This window comes from Triturus cristatus, chromosome 1_2 (genome assembly GCF_964204655.1).
Source record: "Triturus cristatus chromosome 1_2, aTriCri1.1, whole genome shotgun sequence".
NCBI classification, from domain to species: Eukaryota; Metazoa; Chordata; class Amphibia; order Caudata; family Salamandridae; genus Triturus; species Triturus cristatus.
The window spans coordinates 1117083066-1117107264 of NC_140580.1; the positions used below are offsets into that span (position 1 = coordinate 1117083066).

The 24199-nt window shown below is 46.2% G+C and overlaps 1 protein-coding gene across 5 annotated transcripts in view; it reads right to left on the reverse strand.

Moving 5' to 3' along the window:
* GOLGA1 (golgin A1) overlaps positions 1–24199 on the reverse strand; it is a 489123-nt gene that overhangs the window by 284097 nt on the left and 180827 nt on the right. For all 5 annotated transcript variants that reach the window (XM_085613776.1, XM_085613774.1, XM_085613775.1 and 2 more), the window contains 2 exons: positions 17293–17404; positions 10787–10882 (listed from right to left, as the gene is read on the reverse strand). In XM_085613776.1, coding sequence (XP_085469902.1) covers positions 10787–10882; positions 17293–17404 — 208 coding nt within the window. The remainder of the gene's footprint in view (positions 1–10786; positions 10883–17292; positions 17405–24199) is intronic.

Sequence of the window (24199 nt, forward strand, 5' to 3'; positions counted from 1 at the left end):
GTCCGGGTGCCTGATCTCTCCATGGTTCTGGGTTAAGAGGTGTGGAGAGAGGTTTAACTTTTGGTGCAGTACTCTTTGGAAAGAAGGGGAGCTACTAGGATTAGTGTGAGGGAGTGTTGTTGTAGTTTGCGCACCACTAATGGAATGAGTGGGAGAGGCGGAAAAACGTATGCAAATCTGCCTGACCAGTTCATCCATATCGCATTGCCTTTGGACAATGGGTGTGGATATCTGGCGGCGAAGCTTGGGCATTTGGCGTTTTCGTGGGTGGCGAAGAGGTCTATCTGTGGAAGCCCCCACAGTTGAAAGTACGGGTGAAGAACTTGTGGATATAGTTCCCACTCGTAGATCTGTTGTGTCTGTCTGCTGAGTAGATCGGCAATAGTGTTTTGGACTCCTGGGACATGTTGGGCCAGGAGAAAGATTTTCTGGGGTATGGCCCATCTCCATATGCTCTGTTCTAGCTGAGAGAGCTGTGGAGAGTGCGTGCCGCCTTGTTTTTGTATGTAATACATTGGTGTCATGTTGTCTGTGCGGACTAGGACTGCCTTGCCTGAAATCTGTGTTTGGAAGGATTTCAGGGCTAAGAATATCGCTAGTAACTCTAGATGGTTGATGTGGAGTAACGTTTGTTGAGGTGTCCATCTGCCCTGCATGGTGTGATGTAACAGGTGAGCTCCCCAGCCTGAGAGCGATGCGTCCGTTGTCAGTATTATCTGAGGAACCAGGTCCAGGAACGGTCGCCCTTTGGAAAGGTTTTTGGTGGTCCACCACTGCAGAGAGCAATGGGTACGACCGTCTACCAACACCAGATCTGTTAATTGATCTTGGGCCTGGTTCCATTGGCACGCTAAGCACTCTTGGAGAGGACGCATCTGGAGTCTTGCGTGAGGTACTATGAATATGCAAGAGGCCATCATCCCGATTAGTTGCATAAACACTTGAGCTGGAAGGGAGTGTTGTGCTGTAAATTTTACGCGTAGAGCCTGAATGCTTGTGATCCTGACCGGACTGGGGTAGGCTAGCGCTTTTGAGGTGTCTATGGTGGCACCGAGGTATTGTTTTACGTGGGACGGTTGCAGATGGGACTTTGCGGGATTTACCGTGAAGCCCAGTTGGTGAAGTAGCTGGATAGTGGCATGCATGTGTTGTACACACTGGTTGTATGAGCTGGCTTTTATTAGCCAGTCGTCTAGGTATGGGAAGACATAGATGTGTTGTCTCCTGAGGTGTGCTGCCACGACTGCTAGGTGAATACCTGTGGTGCTGTTGTGACTCCAAATGGGAGTACTTTGAATTGGTAGTGTTGGTTGTCCACTACGAATCGGAGGAACTTCCTGTGAGCGTGATGTACAGGAATGTGGAAGTAAGCGTCTTTTAGGTCAAAAGTGGTGAGGAAGTCGTTTTGGGAGAGCAGGGGAAATACCTGCTGAAGTGTTACCATGTGAAAATGGTCCGAGTGTATGTATGTGTTTAGGGGCCGGAGGTCTAGGATGGGCCATAGAATCTCGTCCCCTTTTTGGTATGAGAAAATATAGGGAGTAAACCCCCAGATTTCGTTGGTTGGTAGGAACGTGTTCTATCGCCCCTTTTTGTACGAGGGAGATTACCTCCTGCTTTAGTAATGCTAGATGTTCCTGTGACATTGGGCCTTCTCTGGGTGGAATGTTTGGGGGGGTAGACATTAGCTCTAGGCAGTAGTCTGACCAAATTATTTGTGTCACCCATTTGTCTGAGGTGATGGTAGCCCAGACATGAAGGAAATTTTGAAGTCTGTCCCCGACCGGAGTAGGATGGTCTGGGGGGAATGGAGGGAAGTCATTGGGTAGGTGTGGAGGCAGAGCTGGCGGTGTTTGTTTGGCCTCTGCCTTTATTATTGTTGCCCCTGTAGCCGCCTCTTTGGTAACCCCTTGTGAAGGTGGATTGAGTAGGAGCTTTGTATGACGTGGAAGCGGTATCAGAGGTGTAGCCCCTGGATGTGCTCCGAAAGGAGGAACGGCGAAAGGAACGCCTGGGAGGGTGTGATTGTAAGGCTCCCATCGATTTCGCCGTGTCGGTGTCTTTTTTCATTTTTTCTAGGGCCTCATCCACTTTTGGGCCGAACAGATGTTCCTCGTCAAAGAGATGGTTCAGGATGGAAGCTTGCACTTCTGGTTTAAATCCTGAAATCCTGAGCCAGGCATGGCGACGGAGGAGGACGCTAGTATTGATGGCCCTGGAGGCGGTGTCTGCTGCATCTAGGGCACAACGGATGGAGGTATTAGTAATGGTTTTGCCCTCCTGAATTAACTTGTTTGCCCTGTTTTTGTATTTGTCAGGGAGGTGTTGCATTATGGCTTCTAACTCGTCATAATGGGCCCTGTCATATCTAGCCAGTAACGCTTGTGTATTGGCGATACGCCATATGTTGGCAGCTTGTGATGCAGTGCGCTTGCCGGATGCGTCCAAGAGTTTTGACTCTTTGTCAGGTGGTGGTGCATCGCCTGACGCCTGGGAGTTGGCCCTCTTCCGTGCTGTGAACACTACCAGTGAATCTAGCGGTGCTGGCCCTCTGACGTAGGAGGGATCTGTAGGGGCGGCTTTGTATTTTTTGTCAATGCGCGGGTTAATGACCCTGGCTCTGACTGGGTCTTTAAAGACCTTTGGCGCATGTTTTACAACTCCTTTGAGCATGGGCAGTATGGAGGTGGCCCTATGCGTGGTGTCGAAAGTATCGAGGAGGATATCCTCCTCCACGGGGTCGGTATAGAGATCTACCCCGTGATAGTGTGCAGCCCTTTGGAGTAAATGGTTGAACCCCAATGAGTCTTCTGGTGGGGATGGTCTCGAAGGATAGAGATCATCTTGTGGGACGTTGGGGATGTTATAGTCGTGCCATGGGTCTGGGGAGCCTGTGGGAGTGGGGTCCCCTGTAGGTAAATCATGGGGCACGTCCCCCATGTCATCATAGGTGTCGTCATGATCATCATCATCCGGAGGGGGTGTTGGGGAATGATGAGGAGGGGGTGAAGAAGGAGAAGGTGGAGGGGGAGGAGGAGAAGGTGGAAGGGGTGGAAGAGGTGGGGAAGGCATTCTGAAAAGTGAGGTAGCAGAATCCTTGCTCTTGGGAGGTGGAGCTGGGGCAGGTTTTTCCAGCTGTCTCTTTTTGATGCTGAGCAACAAAATGTCCAGTTTTGGGATCCTTGGTCAATGTCTTTTGCAAGGGATCCGGTGTAAAGAGTTCTTCTGAAGGTGGTTTATCCGTCGGCGCCGAAGGCGTCGGGCCGTTGGTTTTCTGGCTTTAGTGTCCTGTTTGGAAGTATGCAGCTTAGAAAGGGCTTTTTGTTTGTTTGGTGCCGAGATGTGTTTCGGCTTCGAGATCTCGGTGGCGGTGGCCTTGTGTGCTTTTGTCGGTTTCGGGGATGGAGTCGGTACCGAGGAAGTGGAACTGGGTTTCGGCATAGAGTGTTTCGGTATGGGGCTCGGTGCAGAAGAGGAGGCCATTTTCTTTTTCAGTGTCGGTGCGGAGGAGTATTTGTCGGCACCGACGGTGGGCTGGCTCGAGCCGGAGCCGCCGGAAGGCTTATTCGGCTTCTTTACCGGGCCCAAAGGTGCGGTGAGGGAAGCAGTGTCTTTGGACTTACCTAGGCCCGGAGGCGAAGGCGTGACCGAAGCCTTTCGGTGCCGGCGAGGGTTTGGGGGGGGGGGGCAAATTGGTACTCACGACCCTCTGTGCCGGAGTGATGTCCTCCACATCAGAATCGTCGCCTTCGGAGGCGCTGACGAGGCCCTCGTTGGTGTGGTGTTCTTCTGGAGCGTCGACGCCCTCTCCGAAGATGTCATCTGGAATCGCAGTTGACGAGTGTGCCATGGTCCTTCTTGCTCTTCGAATCATTTTCTTGGACCGGAAGGACTTGCACGCCGGACAGTCTCGAGCCTCGTGTTCAGGGGAGAGGCAGAGATTACATACTTCGTGGAGATCGGTGTGGGGGAATTTGGACCCACATCGAGGGCACTTCTTGAAGGGAGTCCTTTCCATGAGCCAGGACCGGAGCTTGGGTAGGGCCGAAGGCCGGCGTCGACGACTGGAATCGAAGGTCTTGATCGATGAGAGCCGCGTCGAGTGTGGAGATCGCGAACGAAACAATAACGCGAATTGGGGTGAGGATTGCGCGTCGATTGAACTGGAAACCTGTTCGGAACCGGAGCGCGAAGATCACATCCGAGCCCGATGGCCGAAAAAAACAATCTGAGGATGGAGCCGAAGCCCATGCGCAATACGATCCAAAGGAGGAGTCACCGACCTCGTGACTTCCAAAGACTTTCCAAGAGGAAAAACAACTGCAAACATTCGGGCCGAACACCAGATGGTGATCTATGCACAAGTGTGTAATCTGCAGCTCATATGCCTCGAACAAATAGTACTAATGAAGAGAAGATTTTAGTACTTCTGCCATACCACTGACATTGTCTTGCAATTTGGTGGGAGATTATGGTAGATTCCTACATTCCTAGGAAATCCAAAATAGGGAACATCAATCTATTAAGCCCATAATGCTGAACCTCCAATTTTGAATAATAATAATGCATTCGTAGAGCTCAACAGCTACCTCAAGCAGAGGAGTCCGGGTGCTACGCGGTCACTGCAGGTGAGAGAGATCCAACCAAGATGTTCGCATTAGCTGAAGAGCCAAGTCTTCAAGGTCTTTCTGAACTCGCGTTCGGATTTGATCAGGCGTATATGGGAAAGTAGGGAGTTCCACTGTGAAAGACCTGCCTTCCATACGGGACTTAGCATAACGAGATACACAAAGCAGATGCTGGGAGTTGGATCTCAGCAGGCGTGTTTCTTGATACAGACAAAGCCTACGTATAAGATATCCCGGGCCGCTATCTTGCAGCGCATGAAAGGCCAGAGTCAGGGACTTGAACTCTATTCTTTTATCGACAGGTAGCCAGTGAAGTTATCAGATGTACAGAGAGATGTGGTGACGGAACGGGACTCGACAAATTAGTCTCGCAGCTGCATTCCGTACCATCTGTAATCTATTGATCAGATGGGAAGGTAGCCCCAGATACAGACAGTTTGCGTAGTCCAGCTGAGATGTCACAGTAGCGTGGACTATGATCCCTAGACTATCCTCCGGCAGTAGATACAGGAATTTCCTTAAACTGCTCAGCGTCCCAAAGCATGAGGCTGATATACGACGGACTTGGGCCGAGAAAGAGAGGTCCTTATCCCATTTGACGCCCAGGTTTTTCGCCGTGTTTGCCAGTAAAGGTGGCAATCCCATTTCTACAGGCCACCATAGTCCAGCGGGGAAGGAGATGTCTGGCTAAAAAACAAGACCTCTGCATTAAGTTTTAAGCTGTTATTATTCATCCAGCATAAAATGTCCTTCAGACACTCCTTAAATCACGTAAACGAATCAACAGAGTGATCCTTAAAAGAGAACACCAGCTGGGTGTCATCCACATTAGGCCTGGGCGGTAAATTCCGTTCCGCTCGCGGAATTTGCGGAGTTTGCGTAATTTCGCGTTCCGCGGAGAACGCGAAATTGCTCAAAAGTCTGCTTTCCGCGATTTCGCGAAATTTTTGGCTTGTTCGCGTTCTCAAAATGCGTGTTCGCGAGATATTTCTCCCCGAGCACGCAAACAGCGATTGTTTACAGGAAAAAAGCATCGCGAACAAGCAATTCCGCGTGTTCGCGGAATTTCTGCGTGTTCAAGGAGATTTATTGCCGTTTCGCGGAGATTTGCGTAACGCAATTACGCAAATTCCGCCCACCCCTAATCCACATAGGATACTGCCTTCACTTCCCAAGAAGCAATGAGGGAGAAAAGTGGCACCAGATAGGTGTTAAAGAGCAATGGGCTCAGGGCCGAGCCCTGCAGCACACAGCACCACATTGGCTTAGGTTCTGACATATGGGGTCAGAGAAGGACCCTTTGAGAGCAGTCTTCGAGGTAAGACTGGATCCAAGAGAGTACTACCCCCTGAAAGCCCAGCTGCTTGAGTCTGTCCAGTAGGATTGGGTGCGCAACCGTGTCAAATGCTGCAGACAGTTCTAAAAGGACCAGCATTGCTGACGCCCCTGAGTCTACAGTCATTCTTACAGAATCCGCCACCTCCACCAGTGCAGTCTCGGTGCTAAATCCTGAACAGAAACCAGACTGAGTGTCATGCACGATATCATGACCTTCTATGAAAATGGCGAGTTTTCCAGCATCTTCGCGGGTGTTGGCAGTAGTGAGATCGGGTTGTAATTGATAGAGAACTCATTATGCTGAAACTCCAGTTTAGGCTATATAACATAACATAGCAATTTAATTTCCTTGAAAACCAAAAGATTTGTGGGGAAATAGCAGGCAATGCACAAGTATAAGTAGACAATACATGGCTATAATTATCATGACCCAGAAGAAAAAGAAAACCTGAACTAAGCTTATTAGGTACAATGTGCCACAATAACAAAAGAAGCTAAGATGGGATAAAAGGGTAGGACACCAGGGACATAGGGACCGGGGAGAAATGTTCTTGACAAACAGGGTGAGAAGCACATACAAACCAAAGGAGAAGGTGGCCAAATGAGAAGGAAAGAACAAGATGGGGTTCAGGAAGAGCAAGTGGCTCTGTCTTTGCACTGTTCATATGCAAAAATCCCTCTTAAAACCTGAAAAGTCAGTTGGATTCTTGGGTAAACTTTCAAGGTGGAAGGTTATTTGAATGTCCTTGATGTACATTTGGAAGGTCACCCGGAGCTTCTGAAGAAAGCTTATGAATAGCCTTATGTAGATGCTGAAGAGGAGACACGAGAGGGAATATATTTGAGGAATGTCACAATTAACTGTGCAAGTAGACGATTCAACTGAACCAATTATGACATTTTGGTTGTGACAGGTGATAAATGATTTGATCCAATGCAGCATGTGTATGGATAAGTCAGTGCCTCTCGCCAACTGGAATCCAGAATCAGGGTCCTGTAGATGGCTGAGTGCAACATATAATTAAAGCTGGTGTGTCACTTGTTTCTCCATACTTGCGATAGGTCACAGAAGGTTTGAAAGAAGCTGTTACATTCGGGTCAACAAATGTGTTTTTCCAGGAGAGGTGCATCTACAATGCTTGTCAGAGGGCTGCGACCTATTCCTGTCAGAAGAGAGGTGCTTGGTAGACCAATTGTGTCTATCAGCAGAGATGCACAACTCCTTTATGCCTCAAACAGGCGTGCGGGGGAGCGTAGGTGAGATAGTTTACTAGAGACTGGTTTTGAGGGCCAAGTAAAACTATTGATGTCAGTTGCTTCACTGCATAGTGTCCAAAGACCTACTCAACTCTACAGGCAGGCAAAGGGTTTGGTTTACAATCTTAGGACTTTCAGTGTTTTAGGATCAGAGTGTTCTGATAGAATTTCTAAACACAATATCTCCTTTGTTTGCTACTTGAAAGTAGATCAGACATGTTCTGACTGAAATGGCCTTTCTAAATTAATAAAAGCTTCGAATGTTCACAACTATTTCTCTTTTGTCTCCAAGACAGAGTTTCCCAAACTGTGGGCCACCAGGGGATTTCTGGCGGGTCGCGAAAGAGCAATAAATAATATATCTTTACACAGGGGGCAAATGTCAGCTAGGTCTTCTGACATATTGTTGCTTATTCTTTTAACATGGAGATTGGTGTTTACCTTTCTTTTCCTGACTGCAAACTGAGAGGGGCTTTTAAAGTGAACAATTTGATAATCTAGCTGGGGTACATGGAGTGTAAAAGGAAAGGTTGTAAGATTGAATTATTTTGTTAATACAACACGTTTTAAATACAAGTAAATGAACTGTACACATTTCAGAATACATCAGAAGTTAGAAAATCAAAACATAAGCATATTTTTATTGTAATTAGGAAGTCTGATGGAAACAAAGAATTTAATAGAATCAAATTGAGACACTTTTACTCAGTGATTAACAAATGATAAATATTTGCTGAAACCCAAATTCGACGCATTACCATTTGAGTGCTATATAATTTTATCAGTAAAAGTGTAGGTCTATGTAAATTTAGTGGCCATTTCAATGGAAAGAGTATGGTCTGTAAATGAAAAGTAATAGTATAATTTTTAAAACTGTGCTTTTTATTTCAGGGACTTAAAACATAACATAACTCCAATAGCTTGGCATATAAGAGACTCTTACCTGAACAACAAACATCTGGAGGACACACGGAGTAAGCTAGTCTGGAAAGCACAGAGTGATTCTATTTGAAACAAATGTTAATCTGAGATTCTGAACTCTGGCGTGTGCTACTGACTGAGAGGTGCTTGTATATCATGCCATTTGATACACCACAGTGTCTCTTCTACTTAAACTCTCACTAAAGAACCCAACATTGATCAAAACTAACAGGCAGGGAGAATGAGGTGCAGATGAAGTGGAGAGGGGAGAGAGAAAATGTGAGGCACAAAGAGGCACAGCCACACTGAGGAAGTAAGACCAAGCCCAAGATACAAAAATACACCAGGGGCGTAACACAGGCCTCCACGGTGCGGGGGGCCCGAGCTGCAAGGGACCCCCTCAACACAGTACTCAGAGCTCCGGATTAAATCCGGAGCAGGGGCCCCTCCGTGTAAATTGCAGGGGGCCCCCCTTCAACTTTCATTACGCCACTGAAAGACACACACACAACGCTTGGTATGGCAAAAGGAAATGTGCAGAATTGTCACCAGCAGCACAAGCTCATGTCAAGCAAAGCATAGATACAAACCAGTCAGAAGCAATGCAGACTTACAGAACGTGCACTGAGCCCAAGGTGCAAGCACCCCTCCCTCTGACAATCCCCTGCCAAGGTACTGCAGCAAAGTAAGAAAACACTCACGCACAGAATATTACAGCATAGTGAGTAGCAGGTCGACCTCTCCCACCTCCCCCAAGCTGCAAATGATAGGAGATGTCGGTGTACATGCAACACAGAGACAGTCATCAGGGAAAGTGGTAGCAAAGCAGCAGACATCAAGGAAAGGGAATGGCAGAAGAAATGCTAGCGGGAAGAGAACAGTGAAGCCAGTCTTTCCATGTATTCAAGGCCAGACTGGCCGTACTGGGCATCGGGTATTTCCCCCCCAAAAAGTGTGGGGGGGCCGCGCTTTTGAAGCTTGTAGCAGTTTTAAAAGCACCCCAGAGTTCCTTGTATATCCAACAGTTTTCAGGCAACAGTCAAAGTGCAAAGATAACTCTGGTGAATAATGAACCTGCAGTAGAGTGCTCAGAGTTTTGCCTAGTGGCAGTTTTGACTCATCTAAGGTAGCGCAGAGGGTTAACATGCCTGTTGCAAAGAGCGTGCAGTATGCAGATCACAGAACAGTATTGTATGTGCATAGCTCAGTGGTATAACGCTTTAGTCACAGTGATCCTTTTGTTACTATGTAGTTCATAAGTTACAATCGTAATCTAGGTTAGAAAGCTATGTTTTTTTCCCCCAGTCTTATTATCCTAATTTAGATAAAAAGGGTTTGTTTGCGTATAGATAAATTCTTATTAGTAAAGTCAACCCTAAGCACTGCGTTACATTTTAAATCCGGAGTTTGTGCTTTCTCAGACCATGCATTCTTTAAAAAATGCCTACGTGTAAGGAGGATATGTGAATCCTACACCCTGTAGTTCCCCTTACTGTAGTCCCCTTAGTCTTAATCAACATTTTGTATACACTGATTTACCCACGATTCATTGTTTTGGCGTGTGTGTGATGTAAAATGCTCCGACACCCTGCCCTGGTAGGACAGCACTATAAAACAAATTAAATGCATGTGAGAAAGGGGCTATGGAGAGATGAGCAGCACTGTTGGAGGGGGATAGTGAGGGAATCATTGAGGAGCCCCAATAAAGATTGTTGATTATTAGTGTACTGTAAGGTCATCATTTACTATGCTCAAAAAACTATATAATTGAACTTAATGAAAAATGTGTTGTAGAATGCATAATTTTTGCCATTGTTTGCCCAATTTTCTTTGGGGGAGAACCCCTCCAAGCCCTGTTGTTGTGGTCAGGCTTGCTCGTGGTGCATCAAATGAGGTCTGATCTGATAAACATATGCCTGGGCTGCTTTGGGTTCCCAGTCCAGCCCTGCCTGTATTCTTAAACTGCATTTATTTGGCAGTTCTCATCAAATGTGCTCTGGTTACCATAGTAGGATGCTGCAGTGCATTTAGTGTTATGCTGAATTGTATTCACTCAACAAGATAGAACGTGAAAGCCAGAGCAGCTTAGAAGGAAGTCTGCATAGATTAGCTATAAAAGCACCAGCCACGATGACCAGGGAGAGGGGTGGCAGAGAGCTGCTGTTGAGGACAAAGACTACATTAGCAGGAAACAGAGGCAAGATCATCATTTCTGACTGGGAGACGGCCTACACTGGGGGTCATAATGGGATCCACTACAGTGAAGATTTCTGCCCTTAAAACAAACTTAACATTTACCTGTACTGAATATACTGCGGCAATATGACATGGAATCATATGGTAGACTGAATTGTAGACAACTAGGAGGAGAACCCCCTATAATAACATGGCTCACCAAAAACTCACGTAAGCCTTCATTTCAACTTTTAGTTGTTCACAGGTGGGGTGTCAGTCGTAGGAAGGTTAGTAGAAGTGATAGTCCCGAGAAGGGCAGATGGATAAGATAGACCGTTGGAAAATTATTATAGCATAATCATGGGAGCAAAGTCAAATGATAACATCCTGGCTCCATCAGAGACTGAATAACTAACATTTTAAAAGAAAGCTATTTGTATGTCCTTTATGAAGTAGAAATGCATTACCTTGTGCTTGTACTGGTCATGTTGCTGTTTGAGGGTGTCATATTCAAGCTGTAAGGCATCCACTCTCTTTTCACATGAAGAGGCTGTGATTTGAGCCTAAAACAATATTTAAAAACATTATAATCGTATGTGAAAGGTAAGATGGCAAACAATGTGATTACACCAGTGAGAAAGTTAGCACTTACTTCCAAGTTGTTCCATGTGATCGAATTAAACCACAGTGGGATGACCATTTGTCTCACTACAACGTTGTCCAAATAAACACCGCTCTTTACGGTAGAGTTATACAGCATCTAAACAACCACCATCTCAATCTACCCAGGCACAATGCATTGTGGATTTATTCATAAAGTAAGCATGTTTGCTAAAAGCCCTTTGAAAAGCACAATCACAAAGTAAGTGCCATTATGGTCACCGATTCAAACAAATAATTTTACAGAAATGTTGGATTTCTTTGCAATGTGCAACAACTAGGCTTATTATGGGTTGGAGATAGTCACTGATGCATTTATATGGGGAAAATTAGGATGGTTATGTGACGAAATCCCTCAAGCACTCCACACCAGGAATCTGTGTCAAATCCTTAAAGTGACCGGTTCAAAATCAGGGGGGATGGGTCAATTTAGCCTTTTCTCTATCCAAGGTTTATAAATGGAGTACCAAAGAGTTGGGTTTATTATAGTACAGCATTATTTAACACAATAATTTGCACATTTTACAATTCTCGTAATCTGCCCATAGGGCCATTTGCAAGGTTTACATTTCGGCATGCGTGATGTACCAAGGCTTACTCACCCAGGCACTATTTGTGTGCAGTAGTGTTCATTGCAATCAGAATGCAGGAGTTACAGAAGGAAGAACTATATCAAAAGGGAAAACAAACCAACAACAACTCCTAGCAGTGACTAGTGACTATTTATCTAAAAACATGCTTACCATATATTTGGTTCATTTCTGGCTAGAGTATCAGACAACCATTCGAGGTTTAGTGGTCAGTCGAGGGGGGGGGGAATTCCTCACTACTCAGCGATAGCGGTCTTTCCTATGTGAGGGGGGACAAGGCTGTTCACAGTCTCCGTATGTGGCAGGGGGGAGTTGGGTGGTGTTATTTGCGTTTAGTCTGAGTTAGATTCTCAGAGGGTGTCTGGTCTTTGCAGTCCTTCCAGCATGTGTCCCCAGTCCTCGAGGTCTCGTTCTGCATTCTCGTCAGCGCGTACCGTTTTCAGCCGGCTTTCTTCCGCTACACCTCATTCTTGCATGTACGACTGCCATTTGCCAATTTTGGGGGTAGGGTTTGAGTCCAATGTATAGCAATGTGTCGTTTTGCTAAAACTAGGCCTAGGAGTGCAAATTTATATTGTGAACGTCTCTTTTTTTGGTGTTGGGAGTACCCCCAGCAGGCAGTGTTTAAAGGTCGCTTCTATTTTAACGGCTGTGATGGTGCGGATCAATAAACATCTTTTATTTCAGTGCCTAGATGCCCCATGGCATGAAAGCGCACTTTACAAATACACGTTTTGTTATGTGATACCACTTAGGTCCTTTGCCATAATCATACAGACCCAGCAGCGAGTTATCGTACGATTTACAGGTCACAGCAACACTGAAACCCACACGTCACAGCTAATGTGAAATCTAGGTATTTCAAGCCATAGGTCATTCAAGAAGTTCACACTAAAATGATTAACACTCATCCAACCTGATGACAGGACACAAAAAGACCATGCCATCCAATTTAAAAAAACAAACTATTTATCTTTCTTAGGAATGGGTCATATGCACTAATGGACAGGAAATGCAAGGTATGATGATTAACTGTGTAGTGAAAACTCACTGGCAATACGTCGGTACACAGACATCCTTCCATTTCTATGTGTGACTGTAGGAGGCTCACGTGGTGGAAGGCTGCTAGGAAGACCGAGTATTTCAGTTTTTCTGAACTTCAGACAGGTATGCTCTTTTTGGATGTCAATGTGATGGTATTCAACAGAACTGTCTTGTTTGATACTTGCTGTGTACAGCTGGAGTTTGGTGCTGGGTGGGGAGGAGTTCCACGCTCTGGAAACAAAGGTTTCTGCGTGGTGTGTAATCGATCAACACTTTTCATGTTTTCAAGTCCTTCTTACAGAGACCCTGTACAGGTGGTACAGGCTAGTTTAGTGAGCTTGATTCACTTGAGATCTAGGCTGGAGATTACCTGGTAACACCTAAAACAAGCACTGGGACACAGTATCTCAGCACTAAATCTTCTATCTTCATAAGAAAAAAAAAGTATAGGATCCTATGCATGTTTTTAGGTCAGCAGGCAGCCTGCGTGCACTGTCGGTTAGCAACGATCTGCTGTATTTTTTTTCAACTCTCTAAAAAGTGGCTTCTAGCGTGCCCAATACTTACCATTCATCTGCATCACCATGGTTCTTCTTTGCTGCCTTCTAATTCGGCCGCACTGCAATGCCGTCACTTCCCTGTCTTTGTGAGGCGCATCGACCAAGTACATATTTAATTAACTTAATTGCTGTCCGTCTTCTGTGATTGTGGTACTATTTCTTCTTTTTTGGCATTCTTATGTAGCGGAAACTCGACATGACCGAATTGAAGCGCTTTACATGAGCACGACTTACATTAAACAATTTCACAATCATTTTTTATTTATTTGCATTTTTATGTAGCGTGAACTCAACCAGAGCATATTGAAGCACTTTACATGAGCTGCAGTTACGTTACACAAGTTAACACATTTTTTTCATTGACGGTGATTTGTAAACACCACCATCCAACACCGCTACCAAGTGAAATGGACCATGTTGCAACACCTTCAGTCAGTTTTACAATTAAAAACCAGCCCTTAGCATTCTGAGACTTGTAGTTTTTAGAATTTTGGTTTATAGGTATTGAATACGGCTGCATGTACGTCACTATTAGAGGTAAACTTGTCCCCATGAATCACCAGGCTTGCCCACCTCTGGTGCTTGCGCCTCATCTCTCGTCTCCTATATCTGTCCCTCTTGCTTTCTTCATTTAACCTAGTTTAAATCCCATCAGTTTCCTCTCCCCTGCCCACCAGCACTTTAAATAGCACATGTTACTATTACAGAGAAGGTAAGGTTCTCCTTGCAGAGTTTTGAAATTCTAGTATTCATATTGCATTTTTCAGGTATTGTGCGCTCGGGTCCTTGGGCAATCCCATTCCTACTGGCCTAAAAGGTGGGACGTTAATCATGGAGTCCACCACCAAGGCATTGGAACTACATTACAGGTTTTTTTCTTTAGTTGAAAGTTGGTTAGTTACATTTATCAATATTCAGTGATGAGCAGAAGTTCAATGATGCAAAACATTGGCTAAGGAGCAGAGCATTTTTGAAATTCAAATAATTCACGGGTCAGGACTACATATTGGCTTTGTGTGCATGCTGCATGTTTCTTTGCAAGTCTCCACTTTCCTCTGCAGCTGGTGGAGTACTTTTGCAAGGTAAACAGCAAAACTTTACTTTGGAAACATCTTTCTTCGAAGGGAAAGGGAGAAGAGACATTAAAAACTGCCTAATGTTTGTTGAGCAGGTGTTAACATTTTTACTTGCCTCTTACTGTACCAGACATAACAAGAGAGGACATGCTGTAGCGGTGTGTCTGGGACACTCCCTCAGTCAGATGTTATTTGCCTCAAGGCCTTGTATGTTTAATCAACGAGTGTAGGAAGCTGGCTCTGCATATACTATACCAAAGTAAGGTATAGTGTGCACAGAGTCCAGAGGATCTCCAAAGGTAGGCCGAGGTAAAAGTAGATAATACCTTACTCTCTATTTGTGGTAGTGTGGGCAAGCAGTAAGGCTTTATCAGAGCGTAGTGTTAAACCTTTATTGTAGACACTCAGTCAAGAAATGATGTCACACACTCAAAGACTGAACTCAGTTTGTATAAACATTTAGTTGTATTTTTATTTTCTAAAACCAAGCCAGGCCTGGTACAGGCAAGTGAAATAATTATTTGCAAGAATATTGCAGTTAAATACAGTTTGAATGTAGTTGAATGCAATTGGATTGGTAACAGGTAGATCATTTGTTTATAAAACAGTTAGTTACTTTTCAATTACTGTGAACGTTACTTTTCAGTTTACTTTTTAAGTTACTTTTTCTACTCAGTGTGATATGCCTAGATATCACACTGGGACATTTCCTGGATAACAGGTAAGTAAATCAGTTTTTGTAGATATGCAGTTTCTTAGGATTTCATACAATCCAACTCCACAATGTTCACAAGAAAGCAGTCAATGCAGTCCTATGGGAGAAAACCAGATTATCAGTTTAACAGTAAGTACTCAGGTTTGGGAGTTGGCTTTTTGGGATTAGAACAAGGGTTCCCTCAGGGTCAAGGATGCACTCTCAACGCACCCTCAGTGGCACTAGGGCGGCCGGGTGCTGCGGCCCAATGTTATCCAAAGGGGGATATGGGGCCTCCAATTGGTGGCTGGTCAGAGAAAGGCTACAAGGTTGTGGGAGCAAAGATCCTGGCCTTAAACTCCGGGCAAAGGAGGGGGGATCAGATTTAGCACTCAAGGTGCACCCACAGGGGCGGCCGGGTGCAGGGTGCTGTTTTGGCATCGGGTGCGCTGTTTTCAATGGGAGTTGCTGGTTTGGATTTTGTCCTCAGGATCAGTCCGGGAAGTCTTCCAGGAGGAACTAACAGCTAGGCAGGTAAGTTGGAGGGATTGGGGAACTAGGGGCACCACGGGCCCTCTTCTCCAGGGCGCAGGGTGGCTGGATGCAGGTCTGTCTTTTGAGGCCGGATTTCACTGGGCCACTCGTGGTTGGGGGGGGGGGGGGGGGGCTCCGTGCAGAGGGTGCAGGCGACGTTGCAGAGTCCTGGAGGTGTCAATCCACAGTGGACTCAGACTCTGGAGTGCTGGGGGACCTCGCTGGGACAGGTGGGCCTCTCGGATTCGGGTCGTAGGCATCGGTGCAGTGGTGGTTCCAGGCATCGGGTTGCTTTGTTCTCGGCAGGCTCAGAGTCTTTCTTTGGTGATTCTTTTGAACAGAGCTGCTGTTCACAGGAGATTAGGTCTTCGTTGAAGGCTGTCAGTCCTCCCAGGGTTTCTGGAGGTCGTTGGCTGAAGGACAAGGAGACTTCGCAGATCTCTGGAAACTGCAGACGGGCCGGTAGGGCTGGGGCCAAGTCAGTTCTTCTCTGCAGTCTCCTCTGCTGGGCATCGTCTTTTATTTCTTCTTCGTAGGTTGCAGGAATCTGGAACCTTGGTTCAGGGCTGCCCCCTAAATACTGTGTTTATGGGTGTTTTAGGGGTCTCTAGGTCAGTAGCCAATGGGCTACTGACCTTAGGGTGACTACACTCTTGGTGTGCTCACCCCACATGGGGGAGTGGGCACAATCCCTAATCCTGATTGGAGAGTGTCTGCCATTTGCAAGATGGCAGGCACTGAAGAGTGCGCTTCACCTCGCCTCCCCCAACTGAGGGGTGGGGTTGTGAGAGGTGGGCACACCTTCTGGGTTGTTCTAATTTCTCCCGCCGGTCTTCCCGCCAAAAAAGAGGGGAGAAAGGAAGGGGGCCAGCTCCTGATAGGCTTAAAAGGAGAACTTATACCACACACTCTGTACATACATGCACATGGCACTGCACAGCTATCTCTCAGGAGGCTCAGGAAATTAAACACTCGCTGCTGACTTGTAGTGTCATGGGCGTACCATCCTTCAGATGTGTGTAATTTGGATATCTTTACATCAACCAACATCTGTTGTTTACAGAACTTAGAGATGGCAGGAGTGGTGCTTTAAAATGTTGTTCTTCTTAATAGGGGTCTCAGTTCAAGGCAGCAACACTCACTTTAACAGCAGCCTGTACAAGATGGAACTAAGTGAGTAGTTAATAGCAGGAGTCTAGTTTGGAGACCATACGAGGGAGGCTAGCACGAGTGACCTGAGTTGTGTTTGTTTCCCTCTGCAGCGTGATTTATGTTTTTGTCCAAACATAGTGTTATTAATTTAAAAACTCGTAGTTGTAGGGCTGATGATTTTCCAATGGGCTTCAAATCTTGATGAGCAAGGGAATAGAGTCAGAGAGAGAAAGTGATTTGCAGTGGACTACACAATACAAAGAGGCAGAGTTCAGTCAGATGTGATTAGAGTGAGTCACCTGTTTGCACCTGTGACACTTGTGCGGCTCCGCCACAACTTCTCCCACAGATTTTAACGCAAGTGGCAAAGCCAATTGGCCTCACATAAGCGAGAGCTATTGGCTTTGTCAATGTTCCTTTTAGCCATGTTTTACAGAAGCGCAGATGCTTTGCAGCATGTTAGAAAGTTAAAAAAAAAAAAAAAGCTGTATGCCGCTGCACTGCTGGACAACATGTCTAAAACACATTATATAGCCAATAGCTTTCGCATAGGCGAGACCTATTGGCTTTGCAAATGCTTGTTTACGTAATGCTCAATAAATCATACTTAAAAAGATTCCACAATCACAAACACAGAAGCGGCTCACATGTACGTCATCTTACTTTCTGCAAATCCAGGGAAAGCTGCTGGATGAAGTGCTGCAGCTCCTGCTCTCTCTGCTCCAACTCGGTGATTTTCTTTTCTGCACTCTCTTGTGTTGCCTCCAACTCGTCCCTGTTTCCAAATAAAGGGAAACCAATATTAAAGCACACATTGCTTTCAGCCTAGTGAGTGACTGTTTCGAAATAAAACTTGAGTTAAATAGTAGATAACAGCATTTCATTTTAACATTTTCATTGTGATACAGCGCATGTACACCCGAGGGTCTCTTGGCACCCTCCTGATACTTAAAACAGATTATGGAGCAATCTTCTCTGAGACATCTCTACGGATTCGACAGTGTCAGAACACTTATCTTAACACAGGAAACCTTCACGAGCACACCAGTAATAAAAATAGAAAAATTTTCAACAAGTTGAATAAGGTCTACAGTTCTATCAGTCTGTCACCAAAGACATCTACACGCCTTGGCCATCCAGAGGCACTTTAGAGGTCACTATAAAAGAGCCCATTCTTCCAGGCAGTCGGTATAATCACTAAAGCACAGCCTGCATGACACATGCTTATGCCAGTGCCGTTAATATGATCCCACACTTCACTGCTCTTACCATCCTCTAAACACTATTGTGTAAGAGTTGCCACTCAATTGCTGCTAAACCAAACCAATCAGGTTTTTCTTCAGTCTGATATGGCAACCTGGGCTCCGTCTATACATGCACAATTAATCCTACCTCCCCAAAGGAAAATGCTACTTACCAGTATGCATCTGTTCTTGGCAGGTAGAGCTGCAGATCCACACACTATGCATAGATCGCCATCTGGTGTTGGGCCCGGATGTTTGCACTTGTTTTTGTCTTGGAAAAGTCTTTGGAAGTCACGAGATAGGTGACTCCTCCTTTGGATAGTGCGCATGGGCATCGGCTCCATCTTCAGATTGTTTTTCGCCAGCAGGGAAAGATGGAGTTTTGTGAGATAAGATAGTACTGGAACAGATCGTGGTAGCCGGGGAGGTGGGTGGGCGTGTGTGGATCTGCAGCTCTACATGCCAAGAACAGATGCATACTGGTAAGTAGCATTTTCCATTCGAGGCATATGAGCTGCAGATCACACACTATGCATAGATTGTATAGCAGTACCCCTTCCTAGCGGCGACCACCAGTATCTGTTGCACCATCCTGGCCCACATTAGTTTGTTGTTTTGTTTGCACATCTACACAATAGCGCATGGTGAATATGTGCGGTATAGACCATGTAGCTGCTTTGCAGATGTCATCTAAGGGAATCTTTCCTAAAAATGCCATTGAAGCCCCTATTTTTCAGGTAGAGTGGGCTTTAGGGGGAACTGATAATGAACGTTTTGCTTTGTGATCGCAAATCTGTATGCATTTGGCAATCCACCTTGCTATCCCAGATTTTGATATGGGGTTGCCTTTATGTGGTGGTGAGAAGGACACGAAAAGTTGTTTTGTCTTGAGAAAAGGTTTTGTTCTTTTAATGTAATGAAGCAGTGCTCTTTTTACATGTAGAGTGTGAAGAGCTCTTTCTGCGACTGTTTGTGGTTGCAAGAAGACTTCTGGCAACTCCACAGACTGGTTGAGGTGAAAGGGAGAAATAACCTTAGGGAGGAATTTTGGATTGGTTCTGAGAATCACTTTGTTATGATGAAGTTGTAAAAAAAGGTTCTTGAGTAGTCAGTTCCTGTAGCTCACTGACTCTAAGGGAAGTAATGGCCACTAGGAAAGCGACTTTCCATGTTAGAAATTGTAGCTTGCTTTTATGTAGAGGTTCGAAAGGAAGGCCCATTGGTCTTGTGAGAACTATGTTTAAATTCCACACAGGTGAGGGTGGTACCCTGGGGGAATTATTCTTTTGAGGCCTTCCATAAATGCTTTGATGGCATGTACCCTGAATAGCGACAAGTGTTGTCTATTTTGTAAGTAGGCTGCTATGGCAGTGAGGTGTAACCTAACAGATATGTATGCTAAGTTACACCTTTGGAGATGCAGTAGATAACCTATGATGTGTTGAATACACACATCTAGAGGATTGATGGTGTTATTGTGACAATATATGACAGATCGTTTCCACTTGGCTGCATAGCAGGCTCTAGTGGTGGGGCGTCTAGCTTCCTTGATAATGTTCATACAGTCAGGGAGAAGGTTAAGGTAACTGAACTCTAAGACCTCAGGAGCCAGATTGCTAGGTTGAGCTGTGCTGGCTCTGGGTGTCTGATCTCTCCACGGCTCTGGGTTAAGAGGCGTGAGGCGAGGAGTAGTTTTTGGTGCGGACTACGGATAGTTCCAGTAATGTGGTGTACCATGGTCGTCTGGCCCATGTTGGAGCAACTAGGATGAGAGTCAGTGAGTGTTGCTGTAGTTTGCGCACCACTAGTGGAATGAGTGGGAGAGGCGGAAAAGCGTACGCAAATCTGCCTAACCAATTCATCCATATCGCATTTCCTTTGGACAATGGGTGAGGATATCTGGCAGCGAAGCTTTGGCATTTGGCGTTTTCGTGTGTGGCGAAGAGATCTATCTCTGGTTTACCCCCACATGTGGAAAAATGGTTGAAGTACTTGCGGATGAAGTTCCCACTCGTGAATCTGTTGCGTCTGACGACTTAACAGATCTGCTATGTTGTTCTGGACTCCCAGGACATGTTGGGCTAGGAGAAAAATGTTCTGAGGAATAGCCCATCTCCATATGCTTTGCGCTAGTTGAGAGAGCTGTAGGGAGTGTGTCCCGCCTTGTTTCTGTATGTAGTACATGGCTGTCATGTTGTCTGTGCGGACTAGGACAGCTTTGCCTGATATTTGTTTCTGGAATGCCTTCAGGGCTAGGAAGATGGCTAGTAACTCCAGGTGATTGATGTGGAGTAAATTTTGTTGAGGCGTCCACCTGCCTTGCATGGTGTGATGTAATAGATGAGCTCCCCAGCCGGAGAGCGATGCGTCTGCTGTTAGCACAATCCGTGGAACCGGCTCGATGAACGGTCGCCCTTTGGAAAGGTTTTTGGTGTTCCACCACTGCAGAGAGCGGTGCGTGCGACCGTCCACCAACACCAGATCTGTCAGCTGACCTTAAGCCTGGTTCCACGGACGCGCCAGACGTTCCTGCAGGGGACGCATCTGGAGTCTTGCGTGAGGCACTATGAATATGCAAGAGGCCATCATCCCTATCAACTGCATGAACACTGGAGCTGGAAGAGAGTGTTGCGGCTGAAATTTTGATATGAGGCTGTGTATGCTCGCTATCCTGGCTGATCTGGGATATGCAAGTGCATTTGAGGTGTTTATTGTGGCACCGAGGTACTGTTGTATGTGGGACGGTTGTAGGTGAGACTTTGCGTGGTTTACTGTAAACCCTAAGTCGTGGAGTAGTTGGATTGTGGCGCGAGTGTGATGTACACACTGATGGTATGAGTTGGCTTTTATGAGCCAATCGTCTTAAGTATGGGAAGACGTGGATGTGTTGTCTTCTTAGGTGAGCCGCAACTACCTCCAGACACTTGGTGAATACTCTGGGTGCTGTGGGGACTCCGAATGGGAGGACTTTGAATTGGTAGTGCTGACCCTCCACTACAAACCTGAGATATTTCCTGTGAGAGGTGTGAATGGGAATATGAAAGTAGGCGTCCTTGAGATCTAGAGTGGCAAGGAAATCGCCTTGTGAGAGAAGAGGAAGGACCTGTTGAAGCGTGACCATGTGAAAATGGTCTGAGTGTATGCACAGGTTTAAGAGTCGGAGGTCTAGGATAGGTCTTAGAGAGCCATCCTTCTTCAGAAAGAGGAAGTGCAGGGAGTAAACTCCTGTGTTTTGCTGTTGCAGGGGGACTGGTTCTATTGCATGTTTGTGTAGGAGGGAAATTACCTCCTGCTATAGCAGCGACAAATGTTCCGGTGACAGTGGGCGCTGTCTGGGTGGTATGTTTGGGAGGGTAGAAGTGAGTTCTAGACAGTAACCCGATTGAACAATTTGTCTCACCCACCTGTCTGTGGTGATATTGTTCCAGACAGCTAGGAAATGTAGCAATCTTCCCCCGACCGGAGTGGAATGGTCTGGGGTGAGCAGAGGAAAGTCATTGGGTAGGGGTGGAGGCAGAGCAGGTATTATTGGTCTTGCCTCTACCTTTGTTATTATTGCCTCTGTAGCCTCCTCTTTGGTAACCCCTGGTGAATGTGGTTTGGGTGGAAATTTTATAGGAGGTGGAGGGATTGTCAGAGGAGTAGCCTCTGGAGGTGCGGTTGAGGTAGTTGGGTAGTTGGAGAGTTGCGGCGGCTCCATCGCCGACCCTGCTGGCTGAGGGCCAGGACCAGGGCCTTCCCCGGCGAACAGTGACGGAGGGAAGCGGTGGGAGAAAGAAGCCGAGCAAAGGCGATTTCGGCTAAGCTGCGGCTTCAGGGCATTAAAGTGCAACTCTGGGGTGGATCGTCGAACGAGCTTTGGCTGCAGGTGAGGAGGGGAAGGCAGCTGAAGGAAGACGGCGTGGACCGTAAGGCAGCACAATATCCGACGGATTGAAGCTCATTAAAATCTTCTCTCTGACTTGCTAAGCTAATGAATATCTGCAATATTAGCTGGCCTTTGCCGGTAACCTGCTGCTTCCAGTTACTCCCTTATCCTGCTCTGTTTTTCGGACCATATTGTTCTTAAAAATCAGGGGCTGCTTTTGTAAAAAAGACATATTGCGAGCACATAAACTTCTGGCAAAGTGCTGAGATTCAGCAGAGGTTTTGGCTTTAGCTGGGTCAGTTTGCCAGAATTTCGAGGATTGATGTGGCATGTTGGGGAATTGAGTTCTTTGGCAGCCACCAGCGCACCTGTGGCTCTCGCACCAGCACCAGCGCCTGCTTACTCCTGCTGACGGGGCAGATCTGCGACTCTTCCCGCTTCTCTCCCGCCGCCGCACTTCCTGCCACCTGTGCGGCCGCAGTGCGGAGGGGAGCCAGGGTTGTGGGGACTACGAGTCCCAGCGTGCAGTGCGGCAAAGGAGCGCCAGGAAGCGCATAAATCTTACTTGACTGCCCGCGCGGGAGCAAGCCGGGCAAAGGGCGGGCCCTCAGAGGCCAGAAGAGGCTGGGCTGGGCCATGGACCCTGTACTCTGACCTTTTGGACCTGTTTTACTCACTAAAGTGTGAGTTTTAATTTGTTTGTCACTAGAAGTTAGTAGCTTGTTCTTTATTCGCCGGTAACTTGTGTCGTGCTGAGGATTACTGTTTACTGTCAAGCTTAGCAAAATGGCTAAGGTTAAGGCTAATAAACCCGTAATTGGGGCAGGTTCCATGGAAAATTATCTTGTACAAAAGGTTAATCAAATTAATAATACCCGCAGAGCGTCTCTAGGGCGAGGTAATGATTCTGTCTTATCAGCAGAGTTGCCTCCCCATCTGGTGGATCTAGCTGCTACAGATAGACAGGAAGGGGGTAATGGGGTTATCGCAATTACTGTGGCACAGGTACATGCAGATCAGATTGAAGACCCAGAAACAGTACCTGACTCGTCAGAAGAAGAGACACCACCCCTATCACCCCCCCTTAGGCCAGTAAGATTGTGCAGGAAGGTACAATTTAAACGTGGGGGGAAGAATTGTAAACCTAGAGCAGGAAAGAGCAATCTAGCCCCAAGTAGTGTGGTAGCTCGAAAGGTCCCAGAGGATGGTAGTGGTATGGGTGACACCAGTATTAATATAGATTTGGAACCATTTGCTCTTCTAATTCATTCTCTGGAAGAAAAAATAGAGGCAAAAATCACTGAGCTGATGCAACCCCTGTTAACTAAATTAGACATAATGGCTCTGGAAGAGGAAAGACTAGGTGGGCTGCTAACATCGCATTTGGCTTTAGCACCAGGAAACTCAAATGTAGAGAATAATAAACCAACTGTTGAGGGTCTGGGAACAGGCAGAGGTCATTTAAAAAATACTAGGCAGTATACATCTGCTGCTGAGCCTGCCCCATTTGATCCCAACCCACCAATTATGCAGAACATAAGGGCTACGGGAGTTCCTGAGGGCATGTCAGTCCACAGTTATGTAAAGAAAACTCGCCATGTCAATCTTCCACCTGACTGTGCACCTTATGTGGCTGTACTTACAAATGTCCCTCCCATTGAGTCCCATGCATATCAGGCCCATGAGGAAACTCATGATTCTTTAAAGAATAGAACGGTCTCTTGGCTCAATAAAAATTGTGGCTTTCCTGTCAAATTTGCTGACCAAATAATAACAACAAGAAGGGTGAATTGGATCGGACCATCTAGTAAGTTAACAAATGGTGACTGTATTATTGTTAACTTCAGGCATCCTCAACATGTTGCCACGGTTTTACTAAGAGCAGCATCAATGGTTCATACTCCTAATAGCATTTGCATACGCCCTCTGGGGTACTTCTACTCCCACCTGATTAAAAATCCACTGACCCCTGGGCCTCTTAGATCATGGATATCTTTACAGCCATTGACCCCCAATGGAGCTTACTTGCACAATGTTGGTAGCCAGAGTGGGAATGGTATCAATATTGCAACACACAATAGATTTGATTCTCTCTCGGAATTAGAGTCATGTGACTGACATGAGGTATCTGCTGGGCAGGTAACTCGAAGATCAGAGGACCTGGGATGTATGGAGAGTACCTTGGCAGTAACAAACTCAAATAACGTAATCTCCTGGAATATTAGAGTCATGTGACTGACATGAGGTATCTGCTGGGCAGGTAACTCGAAGATCAGAGGACCTGGGATGTATGGAGAGTACCTTGGCAGTAACAAACTCAAATAACGTAATCTCCTGGAATATTGCGGGTTTAGGCATAAAAATGGTGGACTGCAACTGGATTGGGTACATTAAGAAGTACCAAATTATCTGTTTGCAGGAAACCTGGTCAACTGACTGCAATCATTTTCTGGAAGGG